Raw genomic sequence first — 16884 nt, forward strand, 5'->3', positions numbered from 1 at the left:
AAAGAAAAAAAGAGCGGAGGGCGGCCGACAAAATGGCCGCGCGGCCGCGATCACGTGACGCCGGCTCGGCGCCTGCGCGGCGCCGCCTTCCGGTTCCTGGTCCGGCGGCGCCGCGGGGGCGCGCCGGGGAGCGCGCACGTCGGCCGTGACGCCGCCCGCGCCGCCGCTCCCGGGGCTGGGGGGCCGCGGCGTGGAGGAAGCGCGCGGGCCGGCGCATGCGCCTGAGGCTGCCGGGCGGGCGATGGCTCCGCGGCTCGCGGGGACCCGGTTCAGGTGAGGGCTGGGGCCCGGCGGCGGCGGCGGCGGCGCTGGCGGCGGGGGGCGGGTGGGGGCGCCCGGGGGCCCCCGCGGGAGGCCCGGGGCCCGCGGCGCGCGTGCACGGCGGCCGCGGGGGGCCCCGGGAGCCGGGCGGGAGCGACGCGGTCCCTTTTGTGCGGGTCGGCGCAGGCCCCGGGCGGCCCGCCCCTCCCCCACCGCCGCGCCCGCGCCCCCCGGGTCCCCCCGCGGTCCGGGCGGGCGGGCTGGCGCGGGTCCGGGGCTGGGGGGTGGGATGCAGATTTTTTTCCTCCCCCCGGCGGGCTCGGGGGCGGGAGGGGCCCCCGCGACCCCTCGCGGGCCGGGTGCGGGCGCCCCGGGGTGCTCGGGCGGGGGGAGGGGGCGTCGCGGTGGTTCGTCCGTTGCCCCAACGGCCCCGCTCCCTCCGCGCGCGCGGCTGGACGAGGCGGGCGCCCCCCGGGCCGTGCCCCCCGCGGGAAGGGCCGGGCCGGTCGATGCATTTTTGGTTCCCCCTCCTCCCCCTCGCCCCGGACCCTGCGTCCCGTCGGTGGGCGTCTTCCCCGGGTTCCCGCTGATCGGTCCCACCGCTTTGGGGCAGGAAAAGAGAAAAGGAAAAAGAAAAAAAAAAAACAGCTCGCCGCTTCTTGCCACGGCGCCGCGTGTCTCTGCAGGCGAGAGCCCGGGCGGGGGTCGCGGGGGTCCCGCGCCTGCCGAGGGAGGGTCCCCGGGGACGGGTGGGGGTCGCTGCCCGCCCCCGCGCGGCCGCCCCCTTCCCTTCCCTTCCCGGGGTCCCGAGAGGAGGAGACTGACCCGCCCCGCCTGACCCGGGCTTTTCTTTTTGGGGGGTGGAGGGGCTGGGGGTCGGGCCTCTCTCGGGCTCGGGAGACCCTCGAAACGACGCATCTTCTAAAGACGCGCCCCCTCCCCCCTCCCCGACGCAGGTCGCAGCCCTAGAGGACGGAGGCGCGGCGGTGTCTGTCCCGGTTCGCCATGGCCCAGTTCGGAGGCCAGAAGAACCCGCCCTGGGCCACGCAGTTCACGGCCACCGCCGTGTCCCAGCCAGGTCAGGGGGCGCGGGGCGGGCCGGGGGCGACGGGGCGGGCCGGGGGCGCGGGGGAGGCCCGGCCTGGTGGGGCAGAGTCCGGGCCAGGGTGTCGCCTTTGGTTTTGGTTCTTCTTGGGCAGCCGGGAGCTGTCAAACGCGGGTTCGTCCCGCTGATTGGGCAGCGGGGGTTTTCCTTCCCGACCTCCCCTGGCGGGACTCGGGGTTCACTTCTTTGTGGTAGCCATCCATTCCATCCATTCATTCATTCATTCGCCTTTCCTTCCTGTGATCCTGTTTTTTAGGGGCCTGTTCGTAAGTTACGTGCAAAAGGGAATGTGTTAGAAATGTAGCCCCTTTGGAAATGGAAAAGCCCGTCTGTGGTTTTCAGTCGTTTGCATTTTGTTTTTTGTTTTTTGTTTTTTTTTTTTTTTGCTTTTCGGGTTCACACCCGGCGACGCACAGGGGCCCCTCCTGGCTCATGCACTCAGGAATCACTCCTGGCGGTGCTCGGGGGACCCTATGGGATGCCGGGGATTGAACCCCGGTTGACCTCCTGCAAAGCAAACGCCCTCCCCGCTGTGCTAATTGCTCCAGCCCCTGCATTTCGCTTTTTGAACTTGATTTCAAGTAGGAAAAAACAAGTATCTAAAGGTTGTTTTTCTTAATCTTAACTTTTGGGAACCACACCCCACAGTACTCAGGGCTTTCTTCTCACTCTGCTTAGGGATCGTTTTTGGGGGAGCGCCAGTGATGCTGGCGAGAAAACCAAGGTCACTGGTGCTGAAGGCGAGCACCTTACCTGCTGTCGTTCCTCTCTGACCCAGTTTTATTCAGTTTTAGGTAACATAGTTAAAATACAGCAGAAATAGTTTTTAAACAAGTTTTCGACTCGGCGGAGTCTTGGGCTCTCTCATTTTTCTTCCACCCTATAGTTTGGATCTTTTTGAATTTACCAAGGATTCTGTAGAATGAGATTTTAGACATTGTAATCAGAAAAAATTGTAGCTTATTTTGTTAGTTAGAGAAATATACATATTTTATATATCTTATCTGAAGCTAGTTGTGTTTTGCCTATATAAAATATTTGTAAGTTGAGGTCAGTTGCAGAGCTATTATGATCTCTTTGGTATTCCAGAATTTCATGGATCTGAGTGGTTAATGTGGGCCAACTTAAAAAAGGGGGGCGTATTTTAGGGCTTTTATTTTATTTATTTATTTATTTTTGCTTTTTGGGTCACATCCTGGCGATGCACAGGGGTTACTCCTGGCTGTGCACTCAGGAAATTACTCCTGGCGGTGCTCAGGGGACCATATGGGATGCTGGGAATCGAACCCGGGTCAGCCGTGTGCAAGGCAAATGCCCTACCAGCTGTGCTATCTCTCCAGCCCCTAGGGCTTTTATTTTAATTACCCTTGATTTGGCAGGTGAAACAGTAAACAGTTACTTTTGCAGGCTACTGAATTTTTTTTTTTCTTTTTGGGTCACACCCAGCCATGCATAGGGGTTACTCCTAGCTCTGCACTCAGGAATTACTCCTGGTGGTGCTCAGGGAACCGAATGGGATGCTGGGAATCGAACCCAGGTTGACCTACCCGATCTGTTATCACTCCAGCCCCTGGTGACTGAAATCTTAAAAATATAATTAAGGATTGTTAATTCACACTCAACTATTCACTATTAAGTGATGTTTCTGAACCATTCCCATTTCAATGATTCCCTTTATTTTTGGTATTGACTTAGTTTTGATGACACAAAATAGTAACTGTTCAGAAGTAACTACTATGTATTGATATTTTGGCAAACTGCATGTTTCACCTTGCTTTTTCTGCTTTGTTTTGTTTTGCATTCATGTCCGTATCGTTCCAGTAAAATACCTGCTATCATAGAGTTCTGTTGCCTGTCACTCTGAACGTTTGTATTGTAATTACTTTAACGCTATTTGATTTGTTTGTTTGTTTCTTGGACCACCCCAGTAGAGCTCTGGTTATTCCCAATTTACCGGGGGTTTTCTCCCTGTGGTGCATGTGGGGACCTAAGGTGCCAGAAAAAAACCCTGGAACTTCCCCTGTGCCAAACATGTGCACTAGCCCTTTGACTGATCTCCCTTGACCCTTAAGACTGAAATTAGTCTTTCTTACCCTGACCCTTAAGTGACAAAAGTCACTGCAGTTGTTACCTTTAATTTTCTTTATCTCACTATCTGCAAATCAGTTGTATATGAAACCCTGACTTCCTTACTTTTTTTTTCCCACTTCTTTTTTGTTAAGATTAGTAGAGTGGCCCACAGCTGTGGGCACACCAAAGCGCCTCAATGTCACTGTCCCTGGGCTCCTACTCAGTATGTCAGCCAGTGTCAGACATCCTGGCCTTGGGTCTGCCGTGAAGGCAGTCAGCCTCTGAGTTATTCTGGCCTCCCTCCCCAAGCCCTTTGAAAATGCCCCAGATTCACTCCATTTTTGTTTTATATTTAGGCCTCTAGCTTGACATTTAGATATTTATATCTTGCGTATAACTCCCATGTCAAAGTCTCCCATAACTGCACTGACCGAATAGTCGAGTTGCATGCTTTGCATGCGGGAAGTCCAGTTCTATCCTCAGCACTTACACGGTCCCTGGACACTTTTGGAGTGACCCCTGAGCATCATCAAGTATGGCTCAAACACTGTCTAACTCCCCCCCCTCCCCCCCCAGAAAGTCTCCCTTAGCTTTCAGACCCTTCCTGTATTTCCTGAAACTTTGTCTTTCTTACTATTACAGATCCTTCCCTTAAGTCACCAGTGTCTCTTCTCTCACTTGGTAGTGCTGGTCAAAGTATTAACTTTGGTCTTTATTATTACTGTATTTTAATTTGGAGGGCCACACCCCGTTGTGCTCAGGGCTTAACTCTTGGCTCAAGTACTTCCTGGCTGTGCTTGGGGGGCCCAGTGTGGTGCTGGGGATTGAACCTGCGTGGGCTGTGTGCAAGGAAAACACTTTAACCACTGTGCTATCACTCTGGCCTGTTTTCTTGTTCTTTATTGCTGAGGGTTACTATTAGTTTGTTCTAGCTGCTTTTATTTGCTTGTCTCTTCCGGGATGTGCAGATTAGTATTTTCCTCCATTCTAAATAAAGCATTAGATACTGATTTTTCAATCAAAATAAAAAAACGTTTAAATGAATGAGGGCCTGGTTTGAGCTGGATTCTCTCTTTGCTTCTTTCTCTAACAGATCAGAATGAGGTCCAGAAAGTTGAAGAACTAATGTTTTTGGTTGGTTGATTTTAGGGCTGCCCCTGGTGGTGCTCAAGTTTTACTTCAGGCTCTAAGAGCTAAGAGGTCACTCCTGAGGTGCTCAGAGCCCATCTGTGTTTCTGGTGGTTGAACTTGGGTCAGGGGCTTTTATTTATTTTGGGGGATGATGGGGAGCCACACCTGATGGTGCCTGGGAGTTACTTCTGGCTCTGCACTCAGAAATGACTCCTGGCGGTGCTTGGGACCCTAAGGGATGCTGTGACTTGAACCCAGAATGGCCACTTACCCTACCGTACTATGGCTTGGGTGCCAGATAGTTTCTTTTATGCTATTTCTGTGATGTGGGAAATTACTTTGAGTTCTATCTGAAAATGTATTGGAAGTAACATTGAAAGCTATATGAAATTTGGGTGAAAAAAATTTTTAAAAGGGGGCCAGAGTGATAGTACAGCATGTCGGGTTGCTTGCCTTGCATGCAGCTGACTGAGGCTTGATCCCTGACGCTGCATGTGGTCCCCCCAAAGAGCCTAGCCTAGAGCCAGGATTGCATCCTGAGCACTGCCGGGTGTGCACCTCCGCCTCCCCATAAATACACAATATAAAAGACTCCTTGAAAAATGAGTTACAATTTAAGTCCGTAGCAGAAGAGATTCTGAGACATTGTAAGGGGTAACTTCACTTGGCTGGAAGGTTGACAGTTCCTTGCCAGAAGAGATGGAGAGTCAAGATCACTACCGTGGGACTTTGAGGGGGTAGAAGGAGCTTTTCTGTAATGAATGGCATTGTCTACTAGTTAGGACTTGGTGTAAAGGTAATGTATTCTTTGTCTGAACTGTATAATCTGGCAGCCACTGGCTACTTGATTTGTTTTGTTTCGGTCTTTGACGGGACTGCCACACTTGGCAGTGCTCAGGGCCGACTTCTGGCTCTGCGCTTAGGGAATCATGCGGGGTGCCAGGGATTGAGCCTGTGTCGGCCGCGTGCAAGGCAGGTGCTCTGCTCACTAGACTGCTGGTCCTGCCCCACCACTGAATATGTGAAATGTAGCTAACATAACTGAATTTCTAATTTTATTTTTTCTAATTTATACTAAAATAGCCCCACGTGACTTGTATATTGAATAGTGCGGTTATAGAAAATTTCAACCCTTGAAATCTGCTGTGTTGGACGGAAAGGATCGGACAGGGGTTAAAGAGCTTGCCTCTCACGAGCGTGTGCATCAGCCTGTGTTCCACCCCAACTCCTTGCGTGGCGCTTGTGCCTCCGAGAACCATCAGGGGTTGCTCCTGAGCACAGAATTAGCCCCGAGTACTGCCGGGTGTGGGCCAAAAATCGACCAGCTTAGAAATACAGTAGTGGGTTGACCCTTGAGTTTGATTGTAAGAAAGTTATCTGTGGGGGCTGGAGCGATAGCACAGCGGGGAGGGCGTTTGCCTTGCACGCGGCTGACCAGGGTTCGATTCCCAGCATCCCATTTGGTCCCCGAGCACCGCCTGGAGTAATTCCTGAGTGCATGAGCCAGGAGTAACCCTTGAGCATTGCTGGGTGTGACCCAAAGAGAACAAAGAAGAAAAAGAAGTTATCTGTGAGGTTTGTTTCTTTGTTTTTTGTGTTTTCTTTTTTGTAGGTGTGAAATCAAATCTATGTATCAAATAGATGTGTAAAAGGGAGCTGAGACCCCAAGCACGACATTGGACTGCTTTGGGGTGTGGGTATGTGAAACTGGGTTTGAATTTGGGGTCCTGTTCGTGCAACAAATATGCTCCTAACTGCTGAGCAATATTCCTCTGACCTTTTTATATTTTTAATTTAATTTTGATTTTTGTTTTTGGGTCACACCTGGCAGTGCTCCGGAGTTATTCCTGACTCTCCACTTAGGAATTATTCCTGGCAGGATTTGGGTGACCATATTGTGGTGCTGAGGGTCAAACCTGGGTTGGCCGTGTGCGAAGAAGGTCCGCTGTACGATAGCTCTGATCCTATTTTTGTTACTTTTTGATGGAGAAAACGAACTCCAGGTCTTGCATATGCCAGGTCTTGCATGTGCTCTGCCACTGAGCTTCCCCAAAGTCTAACCATTTTTGGGTATTGAGTAGACAGTGACACTTAAAACTCCAGTTTGTTTTCAGACCTGGATTTAAACGTTGCCCCATTATTTTTTTTCCCTGCCATACCCGGTGATGCTCAGGTATTACTTCTCAGGCACTTGTTCTGGGGACCTGTGTGTTTAGGACCAGGACTCAAACCGGAAATGGATGCGTGCCTGTACCTCAGACCCTGTACTGTCTCTCTGCCCCTGTTCGTTTTTCGGGGGCGGGAGAGGGCTAAGGCTGCTCCTGGCTCAGGCATCATTCCTGGCAGTGTTCGGCAGAACTGCACACGGTGCAGGGGGTTGAATCTGGTTCTCCTGCGCACAAAAGCAAGCTGGTGAGCGCCTCGCACTGTCTCGGCCCTGCACTCCATTCCGCCACCCGGCTTGGTTGTAAAGTTTCGCTTCCTTTATGGAATTTTCTCTCTGCATTTCCCAACTAAAACTGCTTTGAAAATGAGATTTGGACTGGGAATGTTGCCCCATCGTAGAGCACTTTCGTGAACATGTGAGGCCCTGGTTTTGATTCCGGGCACAGCCAGGTGTGGCACAAAAACTTAAAACCCCTAAAGTGCTGCTTATACATATTTAAGTAAATTCAGAAGCTCTAAGGACACCCCCTTCTTTGTGCTGTTTTTCTAAACCTCAGATAGTGAGGTTGGGCCACAGAAATAGCCTGTACAGTGGGTAAGGTGCTTGCACTGATGGTGTAGTCCAAATTCAAAAATATGGATATCCAGAACATCCAAAAATATTGAGGTTGTTTGGGGGCCATACCCCAGTTGTGCTCATGACTTACTCCTGATGGGGCTTGGGCGCCGAAGATCAAACTAGGTCCATTTCTGTCACTGTCAGTCACGGTCCTCCCGTTGTTCATCAGTTTGCTCGAGCGGGCCCAGTAACATCTCCATCGTGAGACTTTGTTGTTACTGTGTTTGGCACATCGAAGACATCACGGGGAGCTTGCCAGGCTCTGCCGTGCGGGCGAGATCCTCTCGGTAGCTTGCTGGGCTCTCCGAGAGGGGCGGAGGACTCGGACTCAGGTCAGCCAGGCTGGCTGCGTGCAAGGCAAACGCCCTGCTGCTGTGCTATCGCTCCAGCCCAGGTCCATTTCTTGCAAGGCAAGTACCTTACCTGATGTACTCTCTCTCAGGTCCCTGAAATCACTTTTTAAACATACTGATTGCTATGTGAAAGTTTGAAGAAAATAATTTTGTTCAAGCAGTTCTAAATTTTTTAAATCAAGTTGAAACAAAAGTTTTTTTGTTGTTGTTTTTAGGCAACTTGGTGGTGCTCGAGGTAGCTTCTGTCAGTACTTGGGGATCTTAGAGTCCTGGGACTAGAACCCTGACGCTTGCAAGGCCAGTCAGTGCTTTATCACAGAGCCCTATCCCTGGCCCTCAGAAAACTCTCTTTTGACCCATTTTGTGGTTTTGGAATGAATTGATTTCAGAAGGTACAAGATGAGTCATCGTCCTGGTAAAGCTAGACCTCTAAGGTGTAAGGTAATAGGACATTTCTGTTGTTTGGGCTTTTTGTGGCCGTATCTGCTGTGCTTGGGTTTTGCTCCTGGCTTTGTTTTCAGGAATCCTACCTGGCTGTGCTCAGGGACCATGGCTGGGGCTGGATCCGAACCCTGGGACTTCAAGGCAGGCACCCCCTCCACGAAAACTAAAGTCAAAACACAAACTTGACAGGAGAGAGAGAGAGAGAGAGAGAGAGAATATGAGTGTGTGTGTGGGGGGGGTTGGACCACACCCCGCAATGCTTTACTCTTAGTTAGTTCTTGGCTTAGGGGCCACTCTTGGTGCTGTTTAGGGAACCCTATGGGATGGTGGGCGCTTGATGATGAACCCAGGTTGGGTGCTTACGGGGCAACCTGTTGTACTATCTCTTGCCTGTGGGTGTGGGGGGCACACCCATTTATTGTTGGGGCTTTCTTCTGACTCTGCTCAGGGAGCACTCCTGACGGTGTTTGGGGGGCAATAAGGGGGTGTCGGAGTTAGACCCTGGGCCAGGCGCATGAAAGGCAAGCACCTTGCCCAGGTACTATCTCTCTGGCTTCAAATTTGTCTAATACTTTTGTATTTACTTTTTTTTTTTTCCTTTTCGGGTCACACCCGGCGATGCTCAGGGGTTACTCCTGGCTCATGCTCGGGGAACATATGGGATCCTGGGAATCGAACCCGGGTCGGCCATGTGCAGGGCAAATGCCCTACCCGCTGTGGTCGGCCATGTGCAGGGCAAATGCCCTACCCGCTGTGCTATCTCTCCAGCCCCCTGTATGTACATTTTTATTCCCTCGCATTCTTTCTCTTTGTTGTTGACATTGAGCGATGTCTGGAGGTTGCGCCTAAGCCTCAGGCCCTCCCCAGCGGGATTGCCTGGCTCCCACACTTGGCCGGGGTGCTTGCAAATTTGCTTTCCAAAACTCACTTTCTTGGCTGTAGCCACCTAAATTCTGGCTGTGGCTCTCCCTGGGGGTTGCCTGTGTGCTCCCAACGGTTACACCTTTTGTTCATGATATTCAGGCATCTCTTCCTTCCTACCTCCTCTTTAGTTGAGATGTTTACTGGGGATCGCACCCTTTTTGTGATCCTGTTGTGCTGTAGCCAGTATCTTTGTAGCACTGGTGGGTGTGGACAGTATAACTCTGCTTATTGCGTGTGGGAAATGAAGGACTCCAGTCACAGCCGTACCTAAGCAAGGTAGGTGCTCTGAGACTGCTGATCTTCCTGACTCTGACTTGAATTTTCACTTCATTTTTAAATTGTTTTTTGTGGGAAGCAGTCATTTTATTTAGGAAATATGAAGCCATAGCACAGCGGTAGGGCGTTTGCCTTGCACCCAGCCAGCCTGACTAAGCCGGGTTCGATTCCTTCACCCCTCTTGGAGAGAGAGCCGGGCAAGCTACGGAGAGTATCTCACCCTGGCAAGCTACCTGTGACGTATTCCATATGCCAAACACATATAAATGAGTATTCATATATATATATATATATTCAATATGTCAAGGGCTGGAGCGATAGCACAGCGGGTAGGGCGTTCGCCTTACAAGCGGCCAACATGGCCGATCCGAGTTCGATTCCTCCGCCCCTCTCGGAGAGCCCGGCAAGCTACCGAGAGTATTAAATATGCCAGACACAGTAACAACAAAGTCTCCAATGGAGACGTTACTGGGCCCGCTCGAGAAAAATCGACGATCAATGGGAGGGCCTTTACCTTTACCTTTACCAATATGTCAAACACAGTAACAGCAAATCTCAAAGAAATGGAGACATTACTGGGCCCGCTCGAGCAAATCGGTGAACAACGGGAGGACAGTGTGTTTGTGTTTGAGAAGAGGTGAAAGAGGTAACCCTACACAGTTCAGGATGAGTTGTGGTATTTTCAAAGTTGAATTAGCTCCTGTCTTGTAGTTTGGATTTCATGAATGTCAACAGTTGAAAAGACATTTGGGGGTGCTGGCTGGTCTGCTTAGTGGCTTAGTGCCAAGGCCCAGAACAGCTAGAAAAGCAGTGAGGACTAAACATCCTGCTGGTGATGGATAGCTTAGAGGGGTGGAGTTGGATTCCTAGTCTGGCTTCCTGGGCACTGTAGGTGTTGTCCCTGATGCCCCTGGCAGTGGAGTGGCCCCATCCCTTCACCAGGTCTGAGTACTGATCTAAGAGAAAAAGTGGGGCTGTAGCGATAGTACAATGGGCAGGGTGTTTGCCCTGCGTGCGGTCAATTAGCTTTGATCCCCAAGACCCAGTATCGACCCCGCCCCCACATACACACACACACACACACACACACACACACACACACACACACACACACACAGAGGCCAGTAATCCCTGAGCATAGAGGCAGGAATGAGCCCTAAGCACAGCCAGGTGTGGTCAGGAAGGAAGGAAGAGGACAGAGGGAGAGGAAGAAAAAGAAACAGACTTAGGATTTGAGGCCAGTGCTCGATGGGTGAAGGAAATGGGTATGATTCATAAACGCTTCAGAGGATATTGCATGCCGTGTTTGAGGCCGCCGGAATAGAGTGAATGTTGCAGTAAAGTGGGTCACATGAAGGTTTATTTTTTCCATGCATGTAGAACTTAAATACACATTATCTTGTAGTTTTATTAAGTGTGCAGTGACATTATATAAAAGTACAGGGTAGAGGTGGCCCAAATGGCTGTAGTATAAGTTTTGGGTTTGAAGGTTTGGGGCGGGGGGGGGGGGGCGGCGCAGAGGTCTGTGCCCAGGGATTGATCTCTCCAGGCAGGGCTTGGGGGACCAGCATCAGCTGTGTGTGTACGGGTAAGCACCCTTCCCACAGAACTACCGCTCAGGCCTCCTATAGTTCTGATAACAGCATTTTATGGTGTCTCCTGGCTCCTGTTGCAAGGAGGTATTTGGGGATCGAACTGGGGTCGGCCACAAGCATCTTTACTACTCTCTCACCAGCTCAGTTTTGAATTTCTTGCTTGCCGTTTATGCATGCAGTTTCCAAAGGTGTTAACAGGATTCACTAGTTCTCTGCCCCAGATTTTAGTGCCTTTTACTCTGTTTCCACTATAGGTATGTATAGACCTCGTTTTGAACTTCACTGTAGCACTGTCCTCCGTTGTTCATCGATTTGCTCAAGCGGGCCCAGTAACGTCTCAATTGTGAGACTTGTTACTGTGTTTGGCATAGTTTCTCCTGGGGTTTGCCCATCTGAGCAGATGAGCTCACTCTGCTCGTCAAGAGTCATACTTTAGCTGTGGTCTTTGTGCGTGTCCTCATCAGGGGGCGGGCATGCATTTGGCAGTGTCCCGTGGAGCCACTGGGGCTTTGACTCACTCTGGGCCTAAGTGAGCGCACAGCTGTAATTCCAGTGCCCATCAGGCTTCTGCCACTGTCAGTTGCTGCGCTCACACCTTTCTGTGCCCCAGTCGGTGCGCGTGCTGTGCTTTCGAGTGTGGGGACCCCTGGATTTGGAGCCATGGCCTTAGGTTGACATGTAGGGCACATGCTTTCGGCCCCCTTCACTATCCAGTCTTAACCTGAAGGGTTTGGTTTCCCCCTTCCTGTGTGGATTTTAGCGTACACATGGTACTGCTTAGGAATTTCTCCCAGATTGGTTCTTGGGGTTCGCTCCCAGTGATGTTCAGGTAACCTTTGCACAGTGTAGTGTAGAGATCAGATCCAGCCTCAAGTTTGCATGTGCTCATTCTGTTGAAACTTTTTTTTGGTTCCTTAAGCAACATTCATGATGAATCTTAAATTTCTAAAGATTTTTAGGGATATCCTAGGCAGGTGCTTTAGTCAATGTCAGTAATACTATCTCCTGAAAATGCAGTATTCTATATGTTTGACAAATAGCTTTAGAATAGCATTTTTCAAGTTACTGCCAGAGACAAGCGAGATGCACAGGGGAAGGTACTGTTTCGTGAACAAATTCTGCTTTTGTGGCGATCTCTTTTTGATTCCAAATAGTAGCATGCTAAAGGTTCTAAGAAATCTCATGGTATAACTATGTGCTTAATTCAGTGTTAGCTAAATTTGTTTTGTTTGGGGGCCACGCTTGGCGGTGCTCAGGGCTTCCTCCTAGTTCTGTGCTGAGGGGTCATTCCTGGCAGGCTCGGGGACCATACAAGGGGCTGGAGTCTGAACTTGGATCAGACGCTGCAAGTCAAGCTCCTCATCTGCTGTACTCTCCCTCCAACTCCTTGCCTAACTCAACTTTTAATTTTTATATTTTTCATTTTTATTTTTGCCATGCCTTGGTGAGCTCACATCTAGCCCTGTACTCAGAAATTACTCCTGAGGATGCTCAGGGAACCACATGGGATGCCTGGGATCGAATTTTGGTTGGCTGTAACTATGCAAGGCAAGCACCCTCCCTGCTGTACCATCTCTTCAGCTCTGCCTAACTAAACTCTATTTATTTATTTATTTATTTGTTTAGTTTTTTTTTTTTTTTTTTTTTTTTGGACCACACTCAGCAATGCTCAGGAATCACTCACTCCTGGCATTGCTCTGGGGACCATGCCTCGAATACAACCCAGGTTGGCCTCGTGCAGAGCAAGCCTGCTGTCCTGGCATTAGATCAAACTTTTTTAAGTTAGAAGACCTCTCCCCACCTTTTTATTTTCAAACTTCATAGCAGGAGGTAGGCATCTCTAAGGGAGAGCATTTTGGGGAAATGCTGTGCTTGATAGCATTTTTGTTTGGGGGGGGGCTACACCCAGTAGTCCTTAAGGCTTACTCATAGCTCAGTGCACAGGGCACCACATGAGGTATTTTAATTGGTTACCTTTTTTGCATTTAACCGAATTTCATAAAAGCATTGAGCTAAATTTCTCATGGTCTCTAGCATTAAATATATTAAGTATCTGTTACTCTGAGTCCTCCCAATTTTTTGGCTCTAGCTGGATTGTTTCATTTCATTTCATTTCATTTCATCATCCTGTTATTCGTCGATTGCCTCGAGCAGGCCCCAGTAACGTCTCCTTCATCCTAGCCCTGAGATTATATTCACGGCTCTTTAGGAGAATGAGACCCATCATTGTTACTGGTATTTGGCGTATTGGGTACGCCACGGGGAGTTTGCCAGACTCTGCCCTGTGGGCAGGCTACATTCGATAGCCTGCAAGTTTGTCCAAAGTAGGAATGAGATGATAAGATGTCATAAAAGATGTCCTTTCGCGGCCGCGCGGTTCCGGGAGCTGGATTTTATAGTCTCTGAGTCTTGGCCGTTGATGGGATTACACGGCGCCAGGGGGCCAGGTGGTGGGTGTGACCCCCGCCTACTGGAACTTGGAGGATCTGGGTGGATTGTTTAAACCACTAAATTGTTCATCTTATATCTAACTGCTAAGTAGAGCAGTACACTCAAAATCAAATTTATTTTGATTCGTTTTCGGGTCACACGGCTGTGCTCGTGACCTAGCTCTGGCTCTGCACCGAGGGATCATCACTCCCGGCAGGGCAATGGGGGGGTCCGTGTTGGGGGTGCCGGGGGTGGAACCCAGGTCAGCTTTATGCAAGGCAAGCACCCTGCCCGCCTTAATGTCTTTCCAGCCCCTAAAACTTTTGATTTTTAGAGGTTTTTTGTTTGTCTTTTTATTTTACTGTTCTTTGGGGGAGGAAAGATTGGTCACGCCCATTGTGCTATGAGCACTGTTTCTGACTCTGTGCTCACTGGTGACCTCTAGTGGTGCTCAGGGGCTTTTTATGGGGTGTCTGGGAATGAACCATGGTTGGCCCCATGTACAGCAAGTGTCTTACCCATGTGCTGTCTCTCCAGCCTGCTAGTTTTATAATAAAGTAGAAATCCATAAAAGTTATGCTTAACACTTTTTTGTTTACACGTGTGTGTGTACCTATGGTATCGTTCTCTATGTTGGGTGCTGTTGGTAATGAGTTTTCAGGGAAAATCACTTAACAACGCCCTCCGTAATACATGATCACATTGCATGAAGAGAAAACATTGAATACTAGGTCAGTGAGGTAAGCTGTTTTCTGCTCTGCTTCCTCAAAGTACCACTGGGGGATCAGACTGCAGTGTTCAGGGTCTGTTCCTGAGGCTTTGTGCCCAGGAGGGCTCTCTGCTGGTGCTCAGGGATCTAACTGTGGCAGGTTTCCCTCCCGGACTGTATTTCCACTCTCTCAAAGTGAAAAGTGTTGTGGGACTTTAGCTTTTTTTGTCTAGGGAAGGTTGGTTGAACGTACTTTATAGTATAGTTTTATTTTGTAAAATAGTGTTTTTATTTTTTTTCTTGAACATTTAATAAAAACCTATATCCAAGATATAGGAATCTTGGATCCAGGACCTGGATTGGTTAAATTGAAACATTACTGAGATTTTTCCTAACTTTTTTTTACCGGGTTTGTCTTTTCAGGCCATAGGCAAGAGTGTGTGCTCAGGTAAAGTTCCCAGAAAGGAAGAAGCAACTGTTTCTCTTTCTTCTTTTTCCTCTCTAGCTGCCCTGGGCGTTCAGCAGCCGTCACTCCTTGGAGCGTCTCCGACTATATATACGCAACAGACTGCATTGGCGGCCGCAGGCCTCACCACACAGACCCCAGCAAACTATCAGTTGACTCAGACTGCAGCCTTGCAACAGCAGGCCGCCGCCGCCGCCGCGGCGTTGCAACAGGTGACTCTCGAATAGCTGACGTGGGAGAATAGAAATCTGAGCCCCCGGGGTAGATCCATCACTAAGCTCCTTAGAAAATACCTGTGAGTTCTTAGTTCGCTTGTTTCCTCCTGATGGTTCAAGGTATGTATGTCCAGGTCATCTAGAGAACAGTCGTTGCGTTGGTCTAAACTGTTTTTTCCCCGCTAGAATTCATACCGCCACCACCACCACCACCACCACCATCACCACCACCCCCCCCAAATTCTTAAATTGGGCGGTTCATAACCTTATTACACATAAATCAGTTTTTGGTTATTGTTTTTGTTACTGTTTTGCAGTGATGCTCAGGGGTCACTTCTGGCTCTGTCCTCACTTCTGGTGGTGCTCAGGGGCCCACATAGACCATGCGGGACTGAACGTGGGTCGGGCTGTGTGCACGGCAAGCACCCCCCCCCCACCGTGCTGTTGCTCTGGCCCCTAAGTCAGTTCGTGATGAATCCCGGTTTTTTGGTTTGTTTATATTTTGAGCCACACTCGGTGGTCTTCGGGGTTTTCTCCTGACTTCCCACTCGGGAACGACTCCCGGTGGTGCTCAGGGGACCACGTGGGACATCAGGGATCGTACCTAGGTCAGCCGTGTGCAAGGCTAATGCCCTACCTGCCCATACTACCACTTCGCCTCGGTTCCAGAGTTTTTATCTATTATGGTTTTGGGGCCATACCTGACTGTGCGCGGGTCTCACTGCGGACTCTGTGCTCGGTGCTCAGTCCTGGCTGTGCTAAGGGGATCGTATGGGATACTGGGGATCGAACCCAGGTCACCCACATGCAAACAGGTGCCCTGCCCACTGTATTACAGCTCGTGCCCCTTGGATTCCAGAGTTTTAAGTAATCGATGTTTTGTTTCTTTTAGGTGAAGTTATGTTTCAGAAATTCTATTTTTTAGTATGATTTTGATTTTGTATGTTTATGTCTCATCACTTTTTTGGAATGAATAAAACTATTAATATCCATGTTTTTCTTTTAACAAATCTTTTTTTCCAGCAATATTCACAACCTCAGCAGGCCTTGTATAGTGTACAACAACAGGTTAGTTTTATGTTTTTCGTATTAAAAATTTATATAGTAATTTGTTCCAAATTCAGTTGATAGATTTTATCTCCTATTCTGTATCTTAATCCATAATTTTGATTTTGGTGGTGTGGGATTAGGTAGGTAAAAGGAATTTTTTCAAAGGAGAGCCTGAAAACCCAACTCCTCCACTAATAGCATTTGTAGATGCTTCTGAGAAAGCAGACAGAGGAAAACCTGGAATCACTAATCTTGGTCCAGTACCACGACTGCTTTTTTCTCTTTGGTTTTTGATCTGTGGCATACCTGTCGGTGCTTGGGTTTAGCTTCTGGAAAGTCTTTCTCTGGAACCTTTCGCCTTATGTGCTATTCTAGGCCACATGTAGAAATGCACGGCTCTGCGGCCAGTGCAGTGGTGCAGCGGGTGGGCCTTGTTTGTACATGGTTGAACCATGTTCGATCCCAGCTCCCCATTGGGTTCCCCGAGCCCCCTCCTGGAGTAACCCTTGAATGCAGAGCCAGGAGAAAATACTCCTGAGCACTGCTGGGTGTTCCTCCGTCCCCAGATACACACACACACACACACACACACACACACACACACACACGAGCTCCTTTTGCCCTTTTGAAGACTAAACCCTACGCAGTTAGGGATCAGTCTCTGGGCTCCTACCTGCAAAGCATGTGCTTGCTGCTTTGACCTTTTCAGCCACCTCCCTGGCTCTGAGCCTTAATTTTCTTTTTAACGCAGCAGAACTTCTCTTTTTCTTCATGGGGTCGTTGGGAAGGTGGGAGGAGGATGAAAGTTGCAACCCAAATAAAATATTAAAATACGGGATCAGAGAGATAGTCCAGTGGGCAGTGGTCTTGCTGTGTGGATTCGATCCTGGCACGTTGTGTGGCCCTCTGAGTACTTCAGGAGTGATTCCTGAGTGCAGAGCCAGGAGGAAGCCCTGAGTATCGCCAAGTGTGGCACAAAAAATAAAGACTTGAAAATGGAGGGTGTCTCTTGTAAATTTCTTCTTTCTTCCGAAGCACTTTTGAACAAACGGAAAACTCAATAAAATAAT

General features: G+C 49.5%; 1 protein-coding gene across 2 annotated transcripts in view; it reads left to right on the top strand.

The window, feature by feature from the left end:
• The first annotated feature begins 1237 nt into the window (after positions 1-1237).
• The window catches only part of CCAR1 (cell division cycle and apoptosis regulator 1), a 50554-nt gene continuing 34907 nt past the window's right edge, over positions 1238-16884 (top strand). The window contains exons 1-3 of one of the 2 annotated variants that reach the window (XM_056113431.1): positions 1238-1339; positions 14589-14761; positions 15788-15832. In XM_056113431.1, the coding sequence (XP_055969406.1) occupies positions 1267-1339; positions 14589-14761; positions 15788-15832 (291 nt within the window). In that variant the 5' untranslated portion in view covers positions 1238-1266. The remainder of the gene's footprint in view (positions 1340-14588; positions 14762-15787; positions 15833-16884) is intronic. The other variant, XM_056113432.1, reaches the window with a different exon arrangement.

The sequence above is a fragment of the Sorex fumeus genome, unplaced genomic scaffold, assembly GCF_029834395.1.
Source record: "Sorex fumeus unplaced genomic scaffold, SorFum_2.1 ptg000020l, whole genome shotgun sequence".
NCBI classification, from domain to species: Eukaryota; Metazoa; Chordata; class Mammalia; order Eulipotyphla; family Soricidae; genus Sorex; species Sorex fumeus.